General features: G+C 39.3%; 3 protein-coding genes across 4 annotated transcripts in view; 1 reads left to right on the plus strand and 2 right to left on the minus strand.

The window, feature by feature from the left end:
- Positions 1-9,154, minus strand: part of PPM1A (protein phosphatase, Mg2+/Mn2+ dependent 1A) — a 140,222-nt gene extending 131,068 nt beyond the window's left edge. Inside the window, exon 1 of the mRNA XM_067028400.1 lies at positions 8,793-9,154. The gene's annotated coding sequence lies outside the window, so the exon portion shown is untranslated. The remainder of the gene's footprint in view (positions 1-8,792) is intronic.
- Positions 8,934-25,530, plus strand: DHRS7 (dehydrogenase/reductase 7). Its single transcript, XM_059059684.2, has 7 exons — positions 8,934-9,290; positions 15,681-15,833; positions 17,584-17,690; positions 18,157-18,396; positions 20,766-20,888; positions 22,114-22,329; positions 25,023-25,530. Exons 1-7 carry the CDS (start codon positions 9,158-9,160, stop codon positions 25,068-25,070), a joined length of 1,020 nt encoding a protein of 339 aa, XP_058915667.1. The 5' UTR covers positions 8,934-9,157; the 3' UTR covers positions 25,071-25,530.
- Positions 12,747-25,762, minus strand: part of PCNX4 (pecanex 4) — a 59,309-nt gene continuing 46,293 nt past the window's right edge. The window contains exons 12-13 of one of the 2 annotated variants that reach the window (XR_010839537.1): positions 15,212-15,308; positions 12,747-13,511 (exon numbers count right to left, since the gene is read on the minus strand). Coding sequence is in view for 1 of the 2 variants with exons in the window: in XM_067028394.1 (XP_066884495.1) it covers positions 20,613-20,653 (41 nt within the window). In the remaining variant the exon portion in view is untranslated. Of the gene's footprint in view, positions 13,512-15,211; positions 15,309-20,549; positions 20,654-25,762 lie in introns of those variants that run through there. The other variant, XM_067028394.1, reaches the window with a different exon arrangement.

The raw sequence follows: 25,762 nt of genomic DNA on the forward strand, positions 1-25,762 counted from the left end.
GTATGTCTTCTTTTGAGAACTGTCTATTCAGGTCCTTTGCCCATTTTCTAATTGAGTTATTTGTATTTTTGCTATTGAGATGTATGAGTTCCTTATATATTTTTTATATTAACCTCTTATTAGAGATAGGGTTTGTAAATATTTTCTCCCATTGCATAGGTTACCTTTTCATTTTTTTTGATGGTTTCGTTTGCTGCGCAGAATCTTTTTAGTTTGATGCCATCTCATTTGACTATTTTTGTTTTTGTTGCCTGTGCTTTTGGAGTTATATCCAAAAATCCATTGTCCAGTCCATCCTTTTACTTTTAATCTATTGTATCTTTAAATTTAAAGTGAGTTTCTTTTTTAAAAAAAAATAATTATTTTAATTTTTGGCTGCTTTGGGTCTTCTTTGCTGTGTGCGGGCTTTCTCTAGTTGTGGCAAGTGGGGGCTACTCTTCGTTGTGGTGCGCGGTCTTCTCATTGTGGTGGCTTCTCTTGTTGTGGAGCATGGGCTCTAGGCATGCGGGCTTCAGCAGTTGTGGCTGGTGGGCTCTACAGCGCAGGCTCAGTAGTTGTGGCACACAGGCTTAGCTGCTCCACGGCATGTGGGTGGGATCTTCCCAGACCAGGGCTTGAACCCGTGTCTCCTGCATTGGCAGGCGGATTCTTAGACACTGCCACCAGGGAAGCCCTAAAGTGAGTTTCTTATAGATAACATTTAACTGGGTCTTGTTTTTTTATCTACTCTGACAATCTGTGACTTTTAATTTTTGTTTTTAGACCACTGACATTCAAAGTGCTTACTGATATAATTGGACTAATATCCACCATATTTGTTATTATTTATTGCTCTATTTATTGCCTTTGTTCTTTGTTCCTAATTTTGTCTTCCACACTTTTTCTGCCTTTTGTGGTTTTTAACTGAGTATTTTATATGAGTCTATTTTCTCTCTGTGATGGTTAATTTTATGTGGTAATTTGACTGGGCTAAAGGGATGCCCAGATAGCTGATAAAACATTATTTCTGAGTGTGTCTGTAAGGGTGTTTCTGGGAGACTGCATTTGAATAAGCAGACTGAGTAAAGAAGATCACCCTCACCAATACAGGTGGGCATCATCCAATCTGTTGAAGGCCTGAATGGAACAAAAAAGCAGAGGAAGGGTGTATTTGCTCTCTGCTTGAGCTGGAACATCCATCTTCTCCAGATCTTGGATATCAGCGCTTTTGGGCATTTGGACCTGGATGGGGACTTACACCACCGGCTCTTCTGGTTTTCAGGCCTCTGGCTAAGATTGAATTACACCACTGGCTTTCATGGTTCTCCAGTTGGCAGATAGCAGATCATGAGAATTCTCGGTCTCCATGATTGCATGAACCAATTCCCGAAATAAATTTCCTCTTACACACACATACACACCTTATTGGCTCTGTTTCTCTGAAGAACTACCTAATACGCTCTCCTGTATTAGCATATAAATTATATTTCTTTTTTGTTAACTTTTTAAAGTAGTTGCCCTAGAATTTGCAATATACATTTATCATTAATTCAAGTCTACTTTCAAATAACACTACTTTAGAGCAAGCAGGTTAGAATAAAATATTCCTACTTTAAAATGATTATAGATTCATAGGAAGTTGAAAAAATGAAACAGAGAGAGGTTCTGTATACCCTTTACCCCGTTTTCCCCATTATGTAAAATGGTAACATTCTATATAATTTCAGAACAATGACAGAGCCAGCAAATTGATGTTGGCAGAATCCACAGAACTTATTCAGATTTTGCCAGCTTTATGTGTGTGTGCACGCGCGCTCAGGCATTCATGTGTAATTCTACACAATTTTACCACAAGTGTAGATTTGAGTAACCAGCACCACTGACTAAATGATTTACTGAGATATGTAAAAGGAAGTTTGAAATGAGGCATTCAATGAGAGAGAGAGAGAAAGGGAAACAGAGAGAGGAAACCATATGGTGAACTTTTCATGTTTAAGAGACTCAAGATAATCTTGAAATCAGCTAATCTAAAGAAATGCCATGATATGCAGAACAACATGTGGCCAGCAGTGCAGTGAGATGTTCCTATTGAGGAATCCCATGAGATTATCAAAGAGAAGGAAGCAACTTCTATAAGAGATGCAAGACCCTTCAGGTAAGACGTTGTCTGCCTGCAGAATATCAGGATACTAAACAGTAATCCGAATGCTTGTACATGCAGTATGACTCAGCAGATGCACAGGGTGTGGAGGAATCCTTCCCTTAAGCAGGGGATAGACCACGAAGCCTCTCTCCACCATGGCCAGGCTGCAGTATTTCTGAACAGGCACTGTGGGCATTTTGGGCCAGACAGTTCTTTATTGGGTATGTCTTTACATGCTGCACAGATATTTAACACACCTGGCCCTTGGCCACCAGGCACTATGAAAACAAAGCACGTCCAACAGATTTCCAAAAGTATCCAGGGGTTGTAATCATGTCTGCAAGCAAAAGCCACAAACCCCTTCTTTTTCTTGAGGGAGAATATTCTCTCTCCAGAGTTCCTCAGTCTCTGTTTCCACTCACAGGGTTTTTCTTTTTTTTCCCCCCAGATACTGCCAATCTTGGAGGATCTGGATTTTCTAAGTTATTTTTAATATATGCTTTTATTATGGAAGGTGACAATTTTCTTATACACCACTGCTTACATCTTGGCTGACCTACTTTGATTGGTCCTGAGCCCATACATCAAAAGTGACCATTACTAAAAGGAGGAAAGGAGGGGTATCATTCTATCACAGCTGGAATTAAAAACTAAGGTTACAGATTATACAAAAGGCCTTGCTTGGGACTTTATTCAAAGCATTTTCAAGACACTAGGAGAATTTTGAATTATTAAATTCTAGGAACTCTCATTCTAATATCAACTTGAGCTGAGAACTTCATGGAGGTTTAACTTTCAAAGAAACGAGAATTTAATTCAATTTGGGGCTTACTGTTTGTTATATTTACACTAAGCTAAATATTGTAGACCCTTCAAAAGAACCATTAGCTTTGCTACTTTATCTCAAGGAGCTTAAAGTTTCATTGAAGCAATAATATATTAACCCTAAACATAATTATAGATATCAGACATAGTTCCAATCAGAAGTAATTGTAAAAAGAGGTAAGACTAGGGAGGAGGTGTATTTGCTCCAGATAGCCTGAAAAAATTTTCTAGAGAAGGATGGGAGTGGGCAGGGGTTGGTGGAGGAGGTTTGCAATGGGATTGGAAAGAGACAAAGAAGAGCCATTTAAAGAAATTTAATTATTGCAACATTCTTCAAAAACTTTTGAAGATGAAAGAAAAGGAAGTTTCATAACTGGAAAATAAAACACTGAGGAAGGAAGCCGCTATCTCACTTTCATGACTGTTATAAAGTTATATTTGGCTTCTGCCAAAGAACAGCCTTCGATGTCAGAGCATACAAGGTATTTCAGGAGTTAGAATGGAAGTTCTGTTGCATCAATGACTAGAACTTTCTCCATCTGACTATATATTGTCATCAACTATGACCTCGTTTCTCTGCATGCTACCTGGGCCCCCATGAGCTTGTGGATTGAAACACTTTTGCTTTTAAATGCTTATGAATAAGAAAGTTGCTGCTATTGATGCTTGTCTAACATATGTAGGTATTTATGCTTCAAATATTCTTTGAAGCATATTTCCAGTGGAAATTAATCAAGAATAGTATCTTAATGTTTTGTGAATTAGAGTGTTTTGATTACTTTCTGTTTTCACTGCATTGTGAAATTTAGGATGTGAATCATGGCTTAGGTAGGGGATGATTTAGCACCAAACTAGGATTTATTTGCCAAAATGCATACTTTTTCTGAGAGTAAGTTTGTGTGTTTGTAGAATCATGTTGTAAGGTGCTGAAATATATTGGGCTGGCCAAAAAGTTCCTTCAGTTTTTAAATAAAAATAAAAGACACATTTTTCATTTTCACCAGGAACTTTATTGAACGTATTCACTCTTTTGTTCCTCTACCTTCTGCCATTTTTCAGGCAACTTCATAATTCCATCTTCCCAAAACTTTTTATCTTTCTGAGCAAAGAACTGTTCCAGGTGCCTTTTACAGTATTCCAGGGAATTGAAAGTTTTTCCATTAGGAGAATTTCGTAAAGACTGAAATAAATGGAAATCCGAAGGTGTAATGTCTGGTGAATACGTTGGATGAATCAGAACTTCCCAGCCAAGCTCTAAGACATGCAGTCTTGTGTTATCCTGATGGAAGATTATGCGTTTTCTGTTGACTAATTCTGGACGCTTTTCATTGAGTGCTGCTTTCAGTTGGTCTAATTAGGAGCAGTACTTGGTTGAATTAATCATTCGGTTTTCTGGAAGGCGCTCATAATAGTGGACTCCCTTCCAATCCCACCATATACACAACATCACTTTCTTTGCATAAAGACTGGCCTTTGGTGTGGTTGGTGGTGGTCAATTCAGCCTGCCCCATGATCTCTTCCGTTCCACATTATTGTACAGTATCCACTTTTCATTGCCCATGACATTTTTTTAAAAAAACAGAACGTTTTCATAACGTTTAAATAGAGAATTGCATGCAGAAATACAGACAAGAAGGTTTTTTTACTTAACTTATGTGGAACCCAAATATCAAAGTGATGAATATAACCAAACTGGTGCAAATGGTTTTCAATGCTTGATTTGGATATTTTGAGTATGTTGGCTATCTCCCGCATGCTATAATGTTGACTGTTCTCAATTAATGTCTTGATTTGATCGCTATCAACTTCATCTGCTCTACCTGACTGTGGAGCATCAACCAGTGAGAAATCTCTAGCACGAAACTTCGCAAACCACCTTTGACATGTTTGATCAGTCACAGCACCTTCTCCATACACTGCACAAATCTTTTTTGCGTTTCAGTTGCGTTTTTACCTTTCTTGAAATAATAAAGCATAATATGCTGAAAATGTTGTTTTTCTTCTATCTTCAATATTAAAATGGCTACACAACAATTCACCAGTTTTGATAAGTTTTTAAAAAAATGCACACTGATATGACAGCTGTCACAATATAATCTAACAAAATTGTTTCGAATGAAGTTAAAGACAACTAAGCGCTGCTAGAGCCATCTTACGGAAAAAAACCAAACAAACCTTTTGGCCAACCCAATAGTATATGGTTTCATTCATTTTTCTCTAATTGTGAAAGGCCCCTGTCCTAATTGAGGGACCACTGCCTTGGCTTGTGGGGACTTAAGTGATGGCCACACTCATCAGTGCTGTCCTGACCTCATAAAAATATACTGAGACTTGAGGAAAGGAGAAGCCACTGCTCTTTCCAAATGGGAATGGCATAGGGTCTGAAGTGACAATGATTCTCTCCCTGTCTCTTGGCAATTGTTTAAGTTGCTCTGTTCCTAGAGGAAATAATGTAGCTTATGTTTGAATAAGTTTTTTTAAAAATTAGTGGAATGTTATATTTCAGTGGTTAAAATTTGGTCAGCTCATGAATGGACTGATTCAGGAGAGGCCAGATTTCCACTGCTCTGCCTCTTATGCCCCACTGGCCTCAGAAGAGTCCCTTCATTTGTTCATCTGTCTTTCATTTGCTTTGAGCACTTTGGCTCCAAGTTTTAAGGTAAATTCTGTGCAAAATGGGAAGAGGCAACCCTAATGGACACTATTTATGAAAAGAATTTGCTGAGTATCTTCACCAGAGGCAGCAGATCTGAAGCTGGATTTTTCTCACTGGTATATAGAACAAATGAGGACATTTTATATTGCAAAGATGTTAGTTATAATAGTTATTTTTTCTGATGACAGTAACTAAATCTTTAGACATATACTTGAATTCCAAAATGAATTATGCCTCTATTCAGGTAAAATAAAATTTCTGATGTGGAAATTAATACATTAATTTGTTGTTTTCATTTTCCAATGCAAGAACTGCTGGTGAGGTGAAATGACTGTGTGGTTTTATTATAGCTTGTGTACTAGTTAGGGTTCTCCATAGAAATAGAACCAATAGGAGATATATACACACACACATATACCTATACCTATACAGAGAGAGAGACAGAGATGTATTTTAAGGAGCTGATTCACACAATTGTGGCAGCCAGCAAGTCTGAAATGTGCAGGGCAGGCCTGCAGGCTGGAGACTCAGGGAAGAGCTGACATTGCAACCCAAGATCAAAGGCAGTCTGGAGTCAGAATTCCCTCTTCTCGGGACCTCTGTCTTTTTTTTTTTTACCTAAGGCCTTTAACTGATTGGATGAGACCCACCCACATTATAGAGGCTAGTCTGCTTTACTCAAAGTCTACCGACTTAAATACTAATCATACCTAAAAAAAATACCTTCACAGCAACATCTAGACTAGTGTTTGACCAAAAACTGGACACCATGGCCTAGCCAAGTCAACACATAAAATTAAGCATTATAGCTTGTTAATTAATACATGTCCATAAGTTTACAACATGTACATACCCTGGAATGAATGAGACATTCATACTGCACCAAATCATCAGATTAAAAGACAAAAACACAGGGATAGATTGGGAGTTTGGGACTGACATGTACACACTGCTATATTTAAAATAAAATGCTTTTCCATTAAAAAAAAAGACAAAGACATATTTTTGAGACTTAGATGTTCAGAGCTCACATAGAGCTCTTACTCACCAGGGATGGACAGACCAAAGATCATATTCTTTGGGCCAGTTTTTCCAAGCCCTGGGCCTGCTGTCCCAGCTCCCACTCCCATAATTGCCATCTGCAGACCTGTCCCCTTTCACACACACCCCACCACCACCACCCCCAGCTGGAGTTTGTATGAAGAATAGAGTGTACCCATCCATGGTATGGTCTGGCTTGGGACATTAAGTCTAACTCAACCCTTTCATTTTACAGAAGGAGAAAAAGGCTCAGAGGAAACTCTTGAAAAGAATTTGTTCACTGTAGTAGTATTGAAACTGAGCAGGACCCTGCAGGGCCCTCCCAGGTACAAAAGTGCTTCCATGTCCCGTTTCTTGTTTGTAGAAAAGCTGTAGTCTCTCAGGCCTCACCTGAATCGCAAAAGAGCAGGCTCAAGCAGTTCATGATTAGGACAATAGAGTCACAGAATCTTTAGTTCCTCCCCGAAGAACATAGATAACAGTGTCTGATACACATTCCTGAGTTGTTTTGCAAAGTACTAAAACCATTACCATATGGAAAAAGCTAACTGCATGATGACTAGACTATAGCCATGACATAAGCTGCTCCATCTTACACAATTTCCAAGAACTGGCCTCAAGGAAATGGAGACAAATCGACCTGGAATTGAAGATTAACTGCACTTAAAACAATCAAGATGACACTGACCAGACCACCACATGACCAGTTTCAAGATGATTGTCAGAGCTGACTGTGCTGTTCTGCACACTCCTGAAACTTCCCCAAGTTTCCCTGTGAAATCCTTTCCCTCTAACTGACAAGTGGGAAATGGTTTGAGGGTTGCTAGTCCACCATCTCCCTAGGTTGCCGGCTTCCTGAATAAAGCATCTTTCTATTTCCACCAACCCTTGTCTCTTGGAACACTGAACGAGAGCAGCTGAACCTGAGATCGGTTCCAGCTCCAGCTGGTAACTATTTTTAAGCACCTTATTTGAAAAGTCATTTGTCATAAGGAAAATAAAACCCACATTGTAAAGGTGACAAGGCAATAAGGTTGAGCAATATTATTCCAAGTTGTGATCAGGATAAACTATCAGTCTGGGTCAAGGTTTAGCTAGGTAGGGCACATCTTCCTCCAGGAACCCAGAACAATATCACAACAATTTCTGATTCAACACAGTGTAAACATTCTTATGGCTTTCAGGTGTAAGGGAACTCTATAGGTGCAGAATATAGAGTTTATAAATAAAGCCCTCGCCTTTCAGGTTGGAGTCTAAGAAATGATAATTATAATAGAAACAATAAATAATAATAATTAATTCTAATAACTACAAAAGAAAGAATGAATATAATTACTGTGTATGAGCCACTGTGCTCCTCTCACAGGCATTTTTCTCATTTAAATTACATATTCTTGGGCTTCCCTGCTGGCACAGTGGTTAAGAATCTGCCTGCCAATGCAGGGGACACGGGTTCGAGCCCTGGTCCGGGAAGATCCCACATGAGCGGAGCAACTAATCCCATGTGCCACAACTACTGAGCCTGCATGCTACAACTACTGAAGCCCGCGCGCCTAGCGCCTGTGCTCCTCAATAAGAGAAACCACCACAATGAGAAGCCGGAGCACCACAACAAAAAGTAGCCCCCGCTCACCGCAAACTAGAGAAAAGCCCGCGCGCAGCAAAGAAGGCCCAACGCAGCCAAAGATAAATAAATTTGTTTTAAAAAATTTCATATTCTTTGTGGGTACAGATAAGGAAAAAATTTACTCAGGGTCACTGAGGGCTCAGCTACCCAGACTCCAACTGAGTTGGCTCAAGTCCCCAGTCCGTGCTTCTAGCACTCAAGTTGCCCAACCTGCACTTTCTCATTCAGCAACGGGGCCAGGGTCACTTTTCAAGGTGCTTTCCAAATTTAGGTGGACACGGGGCCAGTCCTACTCAGCCACTGGGATACTTCGGTGAGGGGGTGGGGGTGGCGTGGGGTTGAAACAAATTGACGGTTTGTTGGGTTCATCTAGTTAAAGAAAGAAAGATAAGAAGGGGAAAGAGGAGGTCGAATTCATAGGTTGGAATATTTGTGCTCTTCCTGAGCTTCTAAAACTATTTGCCCGCAAAACAACTGTAAAAGAATCGTTCTTGAGATTATAAATGCTGTGACTACCGTACCATCAGGAGTATCGCCAAGTGCTTAAGTCATCCACGCCGTCTGTTCCAACTGCAACCCCTTATTAGGAGCACAAGCAGGCAAAACCTGGGCAGCGATCTCTTGGCGGCGCGCTGGGCCGGCATCGCCCAGGCCCAACGCGCGCAGCCGAGGGGCGGCTCCCGGCCGGCGGGGAGCCGTTCTGGGCGCACCTGGCCACTCCTCCCTTCTGCCCGCTCTCTGGGCGGGGCCGGGCCGGGGGCGGGCGCGGCGGCGGCGGCGGCGGCGGCGGCGCTGAGGCACAGCGCTGCTGCGCGGCTTAGAGTCGGTCGGTGGCTCTGTTGGTCGGTCCGTATTCGTTCTGCGTAGCAGGGCGCGCGCGGCCGCGATGAGCTGGGACCTGCTGCTCTGGCTGCTGGCGCTGTGCGCGCTGCTCGCGCTCGTGGTACAGCTTCTACGCTTCCTGCGGGCCGACGGCGACCTGACCCTGCTGTGGGCCGAGTGGCAGGGGCGACGCCCAGGTGAGGACCCGCAGCCGCCTTTCCGGAGTGGGAGGCCGGGCTCCGTGCGGTCCGATTTCCGCTGCCTTCGCGTCCCTCGCGAAGGGTGGCGTGGAGCTTCCGGGAAGCGAGGCTGAGCCTTTCCCCGGGGCTGCGGTTCGGGGAGGAAGGGGCCGGTGCCTTTTGTCTTCTGTCCTGGTCCATATGGACTTGCCTGGTTGCCAGCGTAAGAGATCATTGTGGGGCGCCCACAGATCTCAGAATTCTCAACCCCGCTCCCAGGGATTCTGATGCAGCGTGGGAGGACAATACTTTGAGAAACAGTGCGTTCGTAAAGGAGACTCCTTCTGAGGCTACTTTGTGCGGTTGTTTATCTGCCATTTCTCACTCTACTCAGTAGCGAAATAAAATTTGAGGTAATCCAGAGTCACCCACATATCTGCTTACTCATTGGGATAAAAGTATAACCATAGAAAGAAATGGATTGGCGTTTTGCCTGGAGGAAGATCATTACTGGCATACTAAAAGGCGTTCTGCCTGTCTCACTTTTATCTGTGTCCTGCTTAATATGATGGTCGTTTACTAAACGCATTCTATATGCTAAGCACTGGGCTAGGCCCTTTTCACACATGACAGGTCACCTTTACAGTGACTCTTATAAAGTAGGCATTATTAAGCTTATTTTCCAGATAAGGAAACTAATGCTCAGAGAAATTCCATAGACTGCCCAGAGCTAGGCTTTGGATCTGTAAGGGCCAGGGGGAAAGTGGGATTTCCCTGGACCTAGTTTCCTGTATGAAACTATCCAAATCATGTAAGGAGGTTTGCTTGGAAGTGATAACTAGTATGCTTTAAAAATGGAGCCAGGCATATACCCTGAGAAAACCATAATTGAAAAAGAGTCATGTACCACAATGTTCATTGCAGCACTATTTACAATAGACAGGAGGACATGGAAGCAACCTAAGTGTCCATCGACAGATGAATGGATAAAGAAGATGTGGCACATATATACAATGGAATGTTACTCGGCCATAAAAAGGAACGAAACTGAGTTATTTGTAATGTGGTGGATGGACCTAGAGTCTGTCATACAGGGTGAAGTAAGTCAGAAAGAAAAAAAAATACCGTACGCTAACGCACATATATGGAATCTAAATAAAAGTACTGATGAACCTAGTGGCAGGGCAGGAATGGAGATGCAGATATAGAGAACGGACTGGAGGACACGAGGGGTTGGGAAGTTGGGACGAAGTGAGAGAGTAGCATTGACATATATACCCTACCAAATGTAAAATAGATAGCTAGTGGGAAACAGCCGCATAGCACAGGGAGATCAGCTCGGTGCTTTGTGAGGACCTAGAGGGGTGGGATAAGGAGGGTGGGAGGGAGGCTCAAGAGGGAGAGGATATGGGGATATATGTATACATATAGCTGATTCACTTTGTTGTACAGCAGAAACTAACACAACAGTGTAAAGCAATTATACTCCATCAAAACTGTTAAAAAAAAAGAAAAAAAAAAAAACCAAAAACTGGAGCCAGGGAGGGAAGAGGAGCCATATCACTTACACAGGGGTGAGAATTGGTTCTTGGGGACAGAAAAAAATCTTAGATGGTACAATGTTTTATGGCCCTCCAAAGCTCATCTCTACCCAACAAAATATTATTCCTTAGTATTTCATGTTTCTTCTTGGGTTTTTGGGGAGTATAGCATGTGTAGCACTGACATTGAGTTCATGAAAAATATATAACACATGTGCAAGATCAGGGCTACAGAACTATGGTAAATAGATGGCTGTGATTGGTAGACTTCCTCTTAGTCATTTGCTCCATCTCAACAGATGGAATGCATGTGCCTATTGGCTGCTTTGTGGATGTTTGTGTTTGATCTTCAGTGCTTTTGTGTTAAATTGGACTTTGAGAATTTCATAAAAATACCTTATATTTCATTATTCTATAAAAGTTATTCAACTGATAATGTCAAGTGATGAAAAGGAAAAATGTTGACAATATCTAGCAGCTAGTTAAATGAAAAGTTATTTTAACATATCAAGTAAAAGTTAAAAGTTAAGGTGGCTAAAGGTAATTTTTAAGAAATTCATTTAGTTTTTTCAGTGTCCTACTTTTGCTGGAAAAGTATCAGTTTTGAAGGGTTTTTTAATACATTTAATTACTTTGCTATTATTATGTAGCTGTATAATTTGCCAATTTACATATGTAATATAATAATTACAATTTAAGTAAATACATTACAAGTTATTTAGCAAAATAACTTTTGTAAGTTTACAGTTGTAAAGTTAAATGTTAATAGCTTTTAAATTTTAACTTTTAACTTAATTTTTAAATTTCACCATTCTTAAACCTGCATTGACTGAAGAGTAAACTTTATAGAACTCCTTCATGTATAAATCACAGATAGATATATGTAAATACATAAACAGATATACAGTATATCTGTGAAATTAAAATGTGTTGGAGGAGTTATTAGGAAAAAATGACTAAAAAGACATTTAGGGGCTGGGGGGTGGGGGTGAGGTGATAATGAAAAAAAGTTAAAGGAACATGAAGATAGACTCAAGTTCCCCAAACAGCTCAGCCTGCGAAGATGGGCAGACTCTTTTAAGGTTAAAAAAAAAATTATCCTCTTTTTCTTCCCTATAGGTTTATTACTTTTTGTCACTTTAAAAAATAGACAGTATACTCACATAAGGCAAATTTTAAAAATACAAAGGGATGTATGGTGACAAGTAAAGCTGTCTTCCACCCTTGTCTCCCAGCCACCCAGTATGCCTCTTTGGAGGCAACCACCATTTCCTCCTGCTTTTTATGTACCCTTCTGGAGTAAGTCCCTGCATTTCCAAGCATGTATCTCACATGGTGAAATTTAAGAGTGACTAATTTTAGGTATTGCCTGTAGATCCAGAAAAATCCATGCCACCAATCCAGAGTAGGAAAAGTCTCAACAGCAGCACATGTGAGGAAGACTCAGATTTTAGTTGGCAGTAACCTCGATGTAAGTCAACCGTGAAGTGCCAGAAAAGATTAGGCAATCCTGGGAGATGTTTAGTGTCTGATGGAACAAACTGCAAACAACAGATGTCTCCTGAATACCTGCTTGTGTTGGCCTCTGTGCTGGGCACTGGGGACACAGCAGTGACTGAGCCAGCCACTGCCTGGGCCCTCACGGACGAAGCCTCCCTTCTGAGGGACAAGGGAAGCGATTTAGTCATGTCACCTTGCTCTGAACTGTCCAGACCCCACAGGAATCCTGTGTCCTGCTCTGGCCAGCTCCTTTCAGTAGGAACACTGACCAGCTGGAGCTTGTGCAGAGGGTGTAAGTGGAAGAGTGAGGAAATGGGATGCCATGTCATCTGAGGGAAGGTAGCAGAAATTGGAGGCGTTCAGCCTTAGAGAAGCAAGAGATGAAAGGACGTAGGGAGGACATAACAGCTGTCTTCAAATAAATGAGATACTGCCCTGTGCAAAACAGGCTTGATTTATTCTTCCTGACACCACAAGGCAGAACTGCTGCCAACGGCTGCTGGTCCATAGAAGTTAAAGTTATCAGTATAAGAAAGAATCCCTGAACCCCTTGAATGATGAGACTTGCCTTATAAAAAGGAACCCGTGCCTCAGAGATCACTAGCTTACTCTTCCTGTGAGGAAATTAAGTGGAGACTAGTCAACAGCCTGAGGGGAGAATTCTGAAACTGGGTTGGGGGTTGAACTCTAAGTGTCCTTCCAACTCCAAGAATCAGCTTTCAGAGGCTCTTTAGGGGAGGCCGTTAATGTATGCCAGATTCTGTTGAATTGTTAAACAAAAGTTGGTGCTGAATAAAAAAGTTTTCTTCTCCAGAGTGGGAAGAAGGGTGCCAGAACTGCAGGTGTACTAAGGTAAATGTGAGCCTGCGGGTTTTCATTGTTGCATTTAAATAATGTTTGCATATTGGTATACAAATGAAGAAATCTTTGTTAGTTCTGTACTAGTTAGTAAATAGTTAGAAACAAATTATATTCACCTTGGAGTCTTGTGTATTGCAGAACTTTGGAACAATGAGTAGTCAGTGAATGACTATCTGAATATACATTCTGCTATTCCTGATAAAGTCCTTCAGGAAGGTTGCTCAGTTGAGCCTTTCCACAAAAGTACATCAGATGTGGAAGTTCCCTGGTGGTCTAGTGGTTAGGACTTGGAGCTTTCACTGCCGTGGCCCAGGTTAGGGAACTGAGATCCTTCAAGCTGCAGCCAAAAAAAAAAAAAAAGAAAAAAGTACATCAGATGATAGGAAAGCATTATAGCCCAGACACAGTATTTGGGATGTTTCTGTCCTTAGTTCAGATATTTACATGACACGTCTTTCCTGAGGAGATTTTCTTGAATGGCTAAGACAGTTGCCTTCTAAGATATTGATCTTATTAAAACGTGGTCAGTGTAGGCTAGTGATCAGAGTGTGGGCTTTGGAGCTAGATATACCTGGACTCCTATCCTAGCTCTGCCAGGGTTCCTGGGTGTTTATTCAACAGTGATTTATGGAGTGCTTTCTCCATGCAAGTCTCTGTGCGATGCACTGAGGACACAGCAATGAATAAGGGAGTCAGGGTCCTATCCTTAAGGAAATTTACAGTTTAGTGCTGTAAATTAATCTCTGTAAACCTCAGTTTCCTTTTCTATAAAATTCAGATAATTCTTGTTTCATAAGGTCCTTGTGAGGGTTTTAATACGTTTAAGCACATAGGAGACAATGAAAAAATGTTAAGCCATTAAAGTTAGTAACCCCATTGCCCCTGGCTGGAGAAATTACAACATACAATGTGTTTTGTTGCCAAAAAGTCCATTTGTTAAACAATTTTAGCAACAATTACAGTTGACATTTTATTAAGCACTGAGTATATGTCACACACTGTTCTGAGTGCTTTACATGTTTTAACTCATTTCTCTCAACAGTCCTATGAAGGAGGTTTTATTATTAATTTGATTTTCCAGGTTTGGAAAATTAAGGCACCGAGTTCTCACATGGCAGCATTTCATTGCTGTGTGTGACACAGCTGGAACTTGAGCCCTGATAGTCTCCAGAGCTCGTACTGATTACCCGTCAGTTAGGTTTTTTCTTTTTTTTTTTTGTGGTACGCGGGCCTCTCACTGTTGTGGCCTCTCCCGTTGCGGAGCACGGGCTCCGGACGCGCAGGCTCAGTGGCCATGGCTCACGGGCCCAGCCGCTCCGCGGCATGTGGGATCTTCCCGGACCGGGGCACGAACCCGCGTCCCCTGCATCGGCAGGCGGATTCTCAACCACTGCGCCACCAGGGAAGCCCCGTCAGTTAGGTTTTAGAATTGTTTGACTAAAACAGTAAACCAGTTTCCTGATTTTAACTTTTCTGATCTAAAATCAGCAGTGTGTATCTTAAATAAAACCTTGTTTGCTATTTTGATAAATAACACCATTTTAATAAACAAGGCACACGGGAACACTGCACTACAGTGACTCTCTACGAATTCAGATGGACGGTGGCTATCGTGTGCTTCAGTGCAAATAAGTTTTTCACTGGAGAATAAACCACTGGTCATTGCTTTATTTTACATTTTTACAATCTTTAACAAGATGATACTTGGGCAAGCAGAGTACATTTCATTGCTCATATGTATTTCTTCTTGGGTGAACTACTAGATTCTTCTAAGATGAAAGCTCAGGCATTTGGGGGGCACTAAAAACCTTTAGTTGATAGGCATCAGATATGATTGACAGATGGGGAAAATATGACTTTAAAAATCCAGGGTGATTCTGCCATACCCTAGAGTAGAACTTGGTATATTCAGATTTGCAAGAAATTAGAATAATAGAATTGAAAACTGGATGGGACTTTTAGTGATCATCTTATCTGAATCCCTCATTTATGAATAAGAAAAGTGAGAATGTGAGTCCAGATACTTTGTTTACTTACCCTTACTTTTCTTGATCAAATATATAGATAAATAGAGCCTTAGAGTCAGACCATGGAGTTATACCTTGAAGTAAAGTCTGGAAAACTCACCAAGAGTCTAGAATACACAAAATAACATGTTGATAACTGTTACTAATATGATTTGTAGCACTAGGTAGGAAGTGTTTTATTAGGATATTTAATTTAAAAATATTTTAAACCACTTTATTGAGGTATGATTATCATATAAGAAACTGTCCATATTTAATGTATACAGCTGGGTGAGTTTGGGGATAAGTATACACCTGTGAGACGATCACCACAATCAAGGCTGTAAACATAGGATATTTAAATTTTTAAGTGCCACACATTATGTCTTCATATTCAGTGATATTCTTTAAAACTACTTTTTTCCTTTGGTTAATAGTTGATTTACGGATGTAACCCATAGCTTATTTTCTCCCCTCAATCCTCACTCCTTTTTCAATAGAATGGGAGCTGACTGATATGGTGGTGTGGGTGACTGGAGCATCAAGTGGGATTGGTGAAGAGCTGGCTTACCAGCTGTCCAAACTAGGAGTTTCTCTTGTGCTGTCATCCAGAAGAGTGCATGAGCTGGAAAGGGTGAAAAGAAGATGCCTTGGTAAGTAAATCTAAAATAGCAGCAGTGCTTCCTAGAAGTAAATCAGAACCCAGAGTCAAAATTTGGAAATTTTAGAGGGAAGAGGGGGATTCTCCTGGGCAGTAGACTCTGTTTCCAAATGCTCTACGTGCTTTGATCCTAGTCTTCTTCCTTTTGTCATCTCTTAGTTAGCCGGCCTGGCCTTTTTCGTCTCTTTTTCTGCCACATTTCTACTTTTTTGGGACACTGGTTCTTAGCATTAGGTAGTGACCATCAATTCTCTCAAATGCTAGTGGATTTTTAGTGACCAAATACATGTCTTACATTTTTGTCTTAGAGAAAGAACAGTTTTGTTCTTATGTATGATATACATGTATGTAACCAGAGAAATTTAATTGATATTTTGCTAAAACATCAGATATTAAAATCATATGAAATGGTATAAGATTTTTGTTACAAGGAAAAAACAGGAATAGTTAAATTTTTTTTTTTTGGACACGCCACACATGTGGGATCTTAGTTCCCGGACCAGGGATCGTACCCATGTCCCTTTGCACTGGAAGCATGGAGTCTTAACCACTGGACTACTAGGGAAGTCTTGGAATAGAATTAAGTTTGAAAAATGCAACTTGAGGTAATATTTTCATATATAAAGGACAACAAAGTTTTTGTCTGTTTGGGTTTTGGTGTAGTTATGTTCACAGTGAAAGCAGCCTCAAGTAATAAAGTTATTTCTCATGAGACATTTAGTATCTACACTGAAATAATTTTGAATTTTCCAGTAGACCATTTTTTTGGTCATTTACCTGTCATTCTTTAAAAATCTTTCTTTCACTTTGCTGATGGAACTAACCACCCAGAAACAGAGTTAGTTGCCAAGGCCACAAGCCCTCTTTCACGATATTGCTTTCAAAGGCTTCTTGTGTTTTTGAACTGGGCCACTTCTTATGGCAGTTGCTCCTCTTCTGTTGAGACTTGCTCTGGCAGAAATGAACCATAACAGCTTTTCTTAGCTGGAATAAGGCTGTTTCCTTTTATTTGTCAGATCATTAGTGCAAACTATTTCTTTTTAAAAACAGTTAATGTTTCACAATTTACTCCTTTGCCCATAAAGCCTTTACATCTCTTGTTTTCTCTACTTACTTGTTTTTATTATTGAAACACAACCTTGTGTATTTCAAGGTTAGAATTCAAGGAACTTAGTTTCAGTTGCTCTTTTGATGAACAGAAATAGAAAGGGCCATTATAGCACAACTTGTTTCTTGTTGCTAATTTCAGGATTGTATCCTTTTCCTTGTTTGCCTCCTGGAATCCTTAGCCTCTGGAAGGAAGCTTCTATGTGTCATGTGACTGGAGGACTCAACTTCTTATTGATTTTCAGCATAAAATTTTAAAAAATATGTTTAAAAATCAAGTAGTGAACCTATCATATAACAGTTGTACAGATGTACCTCTGTATAAAGAAATTGCTCTAAAATTTTTGCTTTTTTTAGTTTGTAGTATAATCTTGATTTCTTCTAGAGTCTGTTCCAATATTAGGCTGTATATATTCAAGCTGAAGAGAGGAATTCTACTTCCCGTGTACCCAGCTTTTTGTTCGATGATATGTTGCCATATCACCACCAGTCCTCTTCTTGGTCACTGAAGAGAACCTCATTCACAGGGCCACCCAGAAACGAGTTCGTTGCCAAATGTGGTTGTAGGGTGGGTGTTAAATGTTAATGTAAATAGCACATGACTTCCACATTAATTTTTAAGTGTCTTTATTTAGAGAATGGCAATTTGAAAGGAAAAGATATACTCATTTTGCCCCTTGACCTGACTAACAGAAGTTCCCATGAAATGGCTACCAAAGCGGTTCTCCAGGAATTTGGCAAAGTAAGTAGCATTTTGAGTGCATGAATCTTGCTTTGAAGTAGCTGCAAAAGAGATTCCCATCTATGGTGCTGTCATTCAAAGAGCTTTAGGCAAATGGGTTCATGCAGTGTGATGAAGGCCCATGAGTTGGGCCTCTTAATCTCTGAGTCTGTGGCTTTATGTGATTAGAACTTTTCCTCCCTTAACAAATACTAACTCCTCCATGTAGAACAAAAGCTAAAAATCCACTGTGCCTATTATTTTTGTGACACATTATTTTCCATAAAAAGTCACTTAAGTTGAGAATTTAGTTCCATAGGTGAATTCTGATTTTCATTTTATCTTTTTTATTATTGATTTCTGGAAATATACCATCCTGTTCCAGTGATTCATCAAGTTAACAATATAACCAGCCATCCCTGGGAATTCTAACAATACATTTACAGTCCATCTCTAAAGTGCCCCTTTTCTGATTTTCTTTAATTAGATTGACATTCTGGTCAACAATGGTGGAGTATCCCAGCGTTCTTTGTGTGTGGACACCAGCCTGGACGTCTACAAGGAGCTAATAGAGGTTAACTACTTAGGGACGGTGTCCTTGACAAAGTGTGTTCTGCCTCACATGATTGAGAGGAAGCAAGGAAAAATTGTTACTGTGACTAGCCTCCTGGGTGTTATATCTGCACCCCTTTCTGCTGGATATTGTGCCAGCAAACATGCTCTTCAGGTAAGGCTGCCAAAACTCAACTTGGATAGAACTGACCTGAATGTGTATATGGGGCATATGGCCTTCACTGCAAGAGATCATTGGAACTGGGTAGTGATGTATGGAGACAGAGAGAGACCCAAGGAGATCTCGGGTAGAAGACTTACCCGGAAGATGCTAAAAAAGACTTGAGCCTTACATGACTCTTCCTAATTTAGCAAACATGTATTGAGCACCTACACTGTGTTGTGCACTGCAACAGTTCCTGGGAGTATAAAGATGATAAGATATATGATCCCTGCCCTTGAAAACTGTATAGTCTAGTTGACATGTCACCCTTTACCTTATCCTCATTTCTAACACATCTTCACGGCAAATTTGGGGTCTACCCCTTGTTTCTTCTATACACATTTCAGGATGTACTTGTCCTCCTCATTTCTGTTACTTATTTTTCCTTCCCCATTGTTGTTGGTGTTTATTTTACCTGAATTTCTAAATGTACATGCATGTCAGACGTAGGAACTGCCCACTGAATGATTAGCCCTGTGTTTCATATCCCTACTGGGACTAGCCTTGACTCTGTTTACTCTGATTTCATTGGAAGAAGAAAATCTAGTTAAGGCAGAGTCTCGGAGAAAGCTTAATTTGGCTTGCATAATTTATGAGATGTGAATATTAGAAACAAATGAATTTTTAATGTTGGCTTAAGAGTGGATAAGAAATGTTATTAAACTGTAACATGGAGCAAATTAAATCATAAGGCCAATAGGAGGAGAATGATTAAGAAAGACAAATGATTTATAATTAATGCTGTTGAAGGTCAGTTTAAGTAGAATCTTTCACTGTTGGAATAATGAGATGCAATAGTTGAATGGTCATCAGTTTCATGAAAATTTGAAGCTTTGGTTCCTTAGGATCCTCTTTCTGCTGTGAAGAGCAGACAGTTGCAGAGTGATGAAATGAAATATGGGAGTGATGATTTCCTCATATTTGGTAATGGGGTATCAGTTACTTCCTGTAGAGCAGTTGGGCAAGTCTCAGGCAGGCAGATGAGGGAAGTTGGCCACCCCATCTGTTTCGCACTTAGCATCTCATAAGAGATGCAGGATGCTTTCAATCAAACACAATATGAGTTGTCTGGCCTGCCCTCCAAGACTCACTGTTTTATTATTGGATTTGATCATCTGATACCATGTGGCAGGTTGAGACTGTGGTTATACCAGTAGCTGAACACTGAGACCAGGAGGCTCTTTTTGAAGAGCACATTTCCTTCCCTGATACCCAGCAAACTAGAGTGAACTTACTTGTCATTCAGAAGTTCACACACTATATACTAGATGTTATTTCAAACAAGGAGAGGTTTTCGTGTCTGGTGTATTGGCTTTCATGGTGTCCTCTCCCCTCTTTTGCTTAGAGTGGCAGAAGGTTAAGAGTGCAGGAGTTCATTCGTGAAGGCTTTTTTTTCCTGTCCATCTGAGTCAAGCACTGTATTAGTCTCTGACAGCGTGAACCCTCAAAGACCCTGTGTTTGTTAGGCATCAGCATTAAAGGCTGGTAACTGTTTGATGATATTGGATCATAAATGAATGTACCCTGGGTTAGCTGCTTAGGCTTTTCAATAATTCAGTTTATCACAATGTAGTCTTGGAATATTTCCTGATTTAGAGAGGAGGTGAAGGAATGTAGATGTTTACTCCCTATTTGGTTTAGAAATGGGCAGTATCTTTTAAGTCTAGAGGGTCCAGCTTGTTTTTACAAAAGCCATTGAGTAAGCAATCATATTACATTTTTAACTAGCGTGTATTCTCTTACTATCCCCAAAATATAAATCTTTGGTGAAACTAATTATCTATTCAAATAGTAATTGAAAAGGTTGAACTGTTCCTCTATGATAGTTTTGGTTTAGTACTAATCCCCGCTTGCTCCCCCTTGCCCCAACACCTGCACTTTAGGCCACTTTGAGGGAGAAAAAGAAACCCAGCCTCAGTGATGCTCAGTGGAGAACATGCAACCCTTTTGGAGTGGGGAGCTGATGGCGACTGGGTGGGAGGGTGTATCAGACTCTCCAGGGGTAGTCTCTCACTTATCCAGTGCTAAATCACTGGTGGCACGAGCTGCAACTGCCAATGCGGGGATGAACCATTCATACCTGGAAAGAGCTGAGAATGCCTCTTCTAGATTGCCTTCAGTCTTACACTTAAAAATGCCTCATCTTGCGTAATTATATTTCCTATCCTTTACTCAGGCATTTCAGAACATATTTTCGGCTGCTGTTGTCCTTCATAAAAAGTTGAAGAAAAGTAATTCAGTGCTATTAGTAAACATGAGATATGTGTCTGTATTTAATTTTACTTGCTTTATTTACTTTATTTATTTATTTTGCCTTTTAGGGATTTTTTAATACCCTCCGAATTGAACTTGCTACATACCCAGGTATAATAGTTTCTAACATTTGCCCAGGACCTGTGCAATCAAATATTGTGAAGAATGCCCTAACTGAAGAAGTCACAAAGGTAAAAATTTCTAGTTGGGGAATAATTTGAATGCTTTAGTAGTTATATACTGGCATCATATCACTATGCCTCAGGGTTTTCATGTTAGAATTGCTTATGAACTATTTATAGAACTTAACTCAGCATTAGGAAAATGGTTAAGGTTAGCTGATAGGGCTTTGGCATCCAGTTTTAATAAAAGCTAAAGAAATTACTAAGATACTGCTTATAAGTAATCCACTGTTATATGCGCTATCAGTATTTTAAAAACCCAGTTTTAATCAATTCACAAATTATAGCAACATTGAAAGGTTCTGTGTGGCTAAATTTTAGTACATTAAATCTTACTGGGATTTTAAAAAGGGATTATGGTGAAGGAGCTTAGAAAAAAGCTTGTTGAGTTGTACTAATTTTAGGTTAGCCTCACCCAGACCTGTGCTTCCCTCAGCTCATAGATTACACATAAGTGATCTATCAAATGAATAGTGAATGTCTCATGAAGAATCCAGTATCACTCACTAATACAAAAATCCCTCTAAAGGCCATGAAATTTTCCTTCTCCACTAATATTTCTACTGAGATATAAATCTATATATGCTTCTATGTAAATGTTTACATATACAGTTTACATTTTCACATTTTCTGTGGAGGCACTATGGTAAAATAGAATAAGCACTCTCTTATAGGAATCAAGGGACTTGGAATATAGAACTGGCTACTACTAAATGATCTGTGTGAGCACAGATAAGTTACTGCCTTTCTGGGCCTCAGTTTATTTGTAGAATGGTAGTGGGTTAACTAGAGTAGCAGTACCAGATTTGTTCAATACCAAGAAACCACTTTTATCTTCTTCCTCCATTTCATCCCCATGGACTCCATATTTTATAGAATTTCACTTGCTAAATGTATTAATAATTTGTTTAAACTATTTTACTATTAAAGTGACATGGAATTATCATTAAGTACTTTAAGATGGTAAAATTCTAATTAAAAGCAGAGAATCTTTATCTTTTAGTTAGCCTGCACAATCTTATCTGGTTAAGTGTATGAATTCCATTAGGCTTTTTGAAATATTACAAATAGCTTATAGGCACATATTAGTACCTGTGGGGACTCCTAAGGGGCATGAGGCCACATTAAAGGAGTCACTCAACTAGATGTCTTCTGGGTCCTTTCTAGCCTAAAAGTTCTGTGAGATATGTTGGATAAATACACATCCCTCACTAATTTTTCAAAATTTTCTTAGACTACAGGCAGCAATGCAGATCAGTCCCACAAGATGGCAGCCAGTCGTTGTGTGCAGCTGATGTTAATCAGCATGGCCAATGATTTGAAGGAAGTTTGGATCGCGGATCAGCCTTTTTTGTTAATGGCATATTTGTGGCAATATACGCCAACCTGGGCCTGGTGGATAACCAACAAATTAGGGAAGAAAAGGATTGAGAACTTTAAGAATGGTGTGGTAAGACCAATTTATACATTTCTGAATACATATCAATCTTGTAGGAAAGTATGACATCTTCTAGTGCTTGAAAACTTTTCTTACTAACATTCTACCAACCTCATGATATAAATACAAAAGGTATAAAAAGTTTTCCATTCCCCCATGCATATCTGTTGGTTTACTATAAATTACTACTGGTCTTGGAGAAAGTTTTCTACAAGGTAAAATCAAATCAAGGATTGCTATTTTTTCTTCTATACTTACTGTTTGGCTAGTGTATGGGCCAAAATGCTTTTTCTCTACCATGTGTCCCCACAAACTCCAACCCATCCTACAAGTCTACATCCTCCAAGTGTCACCTCCTTGGGTTGATACTTGGCCTCCCCTCCCATTTCTCCCCAGGACTTGGTGCATCTCAGCCCTGTGCCTACCTCTGTCAAAGCACTTCCACACTATTAAAAGAGATGCACCCTTACATGTAGTGCTGGTTCCTTTTATTTTGTTCCAGAAACACTTTGCACATCTGAGATGTGTCTAGGGAAATATGTTGATTGCTCATTCTTTCAGCACTCATTCTTCCAGAAAAGTAAGGAATGTTATAAACTATTTCTGAGAAAATTGTGACCATCAAAAGAGTTTAATGTATAAACAGCACAGGATATGTAATGAGTTAAGCTAAAAATTATAGATCATATAGATATGATTATGCAAAGAAGCATTATTTCTGTGGATGGTTTTTACTGTTAAAGTATTTCTTTCAGTGATTACTACCTTCTTTTAGAAATGTTAGCAGGGATTGTATATAAGGAGAATTATAAAATGGGATCATACCATTTATATTATTATATAACCTACCACTATTTAAGCAATCACAAATTGTTAGATATTTGTTCCAGCTTTTTGCAGGACAGTGAAAATGAATTAGTGAAAAAAGCAAAAAACAAAAGAAAACAAAATACTTAAAGAGACTTAAAGGTTATAAAACTTTCAATATGCACTAACATGTCTAGAGCTTGAAAAATCATGAAGGGGGCTATTCATTTTCTACTAACCAGTTTGCTTTGGGCCAAAACATTTATAAGTGTTTTGGTAACATTAAGTCCCAACACTGGGACTTGTTAGTCTGGGATGGTTCCAAAGGTAGAGCTTCATCAAATATTACATCTGAGTTTGAAATTTTGAGGACAGCAGATATAGTGGCATTGTGCCCAGTGATGGATAAGAGTTGAGAGGGAAAGGCCACCTTACTAAAGAGGTGACACAGCATCCTGGTTAAGAGCATGGAGCCTGGTACCGGTCTACCTAGGTTGAAATCCCAGCTCTACCCTATACTCATCCCATGACCCCAGACAAATTACTTCTCTATCAATCAGTCTCCCCATCTACAAAATGGTGATTACTGATGATAATAGCACCTAGTCATAGGATTGTTATGGGAAGTAAATGAGTTAGTATGTGGAAAGCTCTTAAAACATACCGTGGAGTGTTATGATTACTAAGTATTAGCTGTTAATGCTTTTGTTTTGATGGCAGGAGGATATTCAGCAAACAGATAGTAAAGATCAAAGAGTTAAACAATATGGCAGAGAGAGAATGCATTATAGAAATAATTGTTTCAGAGGGCAAAGAAGGACTAGGGGCTAGAGTGTCAGTCCCACTGTAGCAGCTGTTCTTTCAGGAATGTCCATAAGAAGGATTTTTTTTTTGTTTACAGAATACCTAACTGTAAGATATAAACATCACTCAGTAAATCTAGGCACTTCATTACATCTCACGTTTGCGAAAAATGATGACCTCTCTCTTCCTACCGACATCTTTAAAATATTGCTTATTATGTGGTCTTACTGCTTTATCACTTTATGATAAACTGGGCATCCTTTCATTTCCCAAAACCATTTCTGAGGTATACCTTATTCTTTACACAAAACCCTAGAAACTTTTAAAAGTTGTTCCTCTTTTTTTTAACTTCTCTCCTCCTTGCTTCTTTCCTCCCCACCATTATTTTGTATTGTATATATCCATCTCCTTATTGAAATTTGTTTATAAGCATCTAAGTTAAGAGAATGCCAGTATTATCCCAAACTAAATGTACTTGTTGATAATAATTGAATTTGTTTCTGTCATTTAAGCTAGGAACATTATGTCTGGAGCTTTGTTTTGATGAATCGTTATTAATCTTAGGCATAAAGAATTGCATTGAATTTTGTGTTATAATTTATTTTTGTCTTATTTAGTGCAAATTCTTGAAAGTGGTAAATGGATATCTTCCCAAATGAAATGTCAACTCTTAGAGACTGAGTTGCCTTGTTTTACTCTTTAAGCAATGTACTCAAAGTCCACAAAAGATTTTGAAGTTGTCTGTCAATTATTTTAATTCTAAAGACACTGTTCTTTGTACTTATTAAGGCAAGTCAGCGTAGATATGACATGCTGATCCAGAAGAGTAATAATAGAAATTTCAGCATTTATGAAATGGCATAGTCAGATGCTAACAAATGACAGGGAAATAACTATGCTAAGCCCATTAGAGACATTTTTGTGTAGATCTAGAATTTTGGCTGTGATTTTTATTCTGATTTAAGGATTTGCCCAGGTTTTATAAGGATTCTCAACAGTGAATTATAATGATATAGCTCCTCAAAACAGAAGGAATTAATTGTCAAAAACCGGGGTAGAAGAGACTGACTCATGTTTCTGTCATTCTGTTATAGGATGCAGATTCCTCTTATTTTAAAATCTGGAAGACAAAATATCAGTGAAGGAGTACTTGGATTTTTCAAGCCAATGGAAAGAGAAACGGAAAACATGATAACAGGAATTTTCTTATGCACTGAAGACTTATTTGTGATTTTACTTCTTAATAGATACAACTTTCCTTTCAATGTGTAATAAATAAGATTGCCAGGAGTCTTGCAATAAGGGTATTAATACATACTACATTCCTGGATTAAAGAGCATTTTAACATACTCTAGCATGTATGCTTAAAATCTAGGTTAGCAGAATGCCAACCAAAGAATTACAGTAATCCATTTAACATAAATGCATGGAATATTACATGAAGCAGAGCGCTGGGGAATGGGCAGATATAAAGAAGTGTCTGAAATGGCATGCCTCCAAGGTGCTTACACTCTCTTGGAAGAGCTGACAGGTACAAATGACTGGAAGCTGTAGGTAGGACTCATAGCAGCCATAATTTATTAAAAATCTATTATATGTCATTTGCTGTACTGAGGTGCTTTGTAATTAGTTAATTCATTTATTTCTCATAACAGCCCTCTAAGGTAGGTGGTATTATCCACCTTAATAGATGAAGAAAGAAATGCCCAAAGCAAGTAGGTGTAACTTGCCCAAGGTCACAGAACTCATTAAGGGGTAAAGCCTGGGTTAAACTCAGCTCAGGAAGATTCCATTGGCAACTTCTTATTTTAATTATTATCATTAATTTTACTT

This window comes from Kogia breviceps, chromosome 3 (genome assembly GCF_026419965.1).
Source record: "Kogia breviceps isolate mKogBre1 chromosome 3, mKogBre1 haplotype 1, whole genome shotgun sequence".
Lineage (NCBI taxonomy): Eukaryota > Metazoa > Chordata > Mammalia > Artiodactyla > Physeteridae > Kogia > Kogia breviceps.

Bases quoted from the DNA above. Each gene is read 5' to 3' on its own strand.
- DHRS7 (XM_059059684.2), top strand. From the start codon at position 9,158: ATGAGCTGGGACCTGCTGCTCTGGCTGCTGGCGCTGTGCGCGCTGCTC. The intron at 9,291-15,680 runs GTGAGGACCCGC...CTTTTTCAATAG, and splicing joins GTGGCAGGGGCGACGCCCAG to AATGGGAGCTGACTGATATG. The intron at 17,691-18,156 runs GTAAGTAGCATT...TTCTTTAATTAG, and splicing joins TTCTCCAGGAATTTGGCAAA to ATTGACATTCTGGTCAACAA.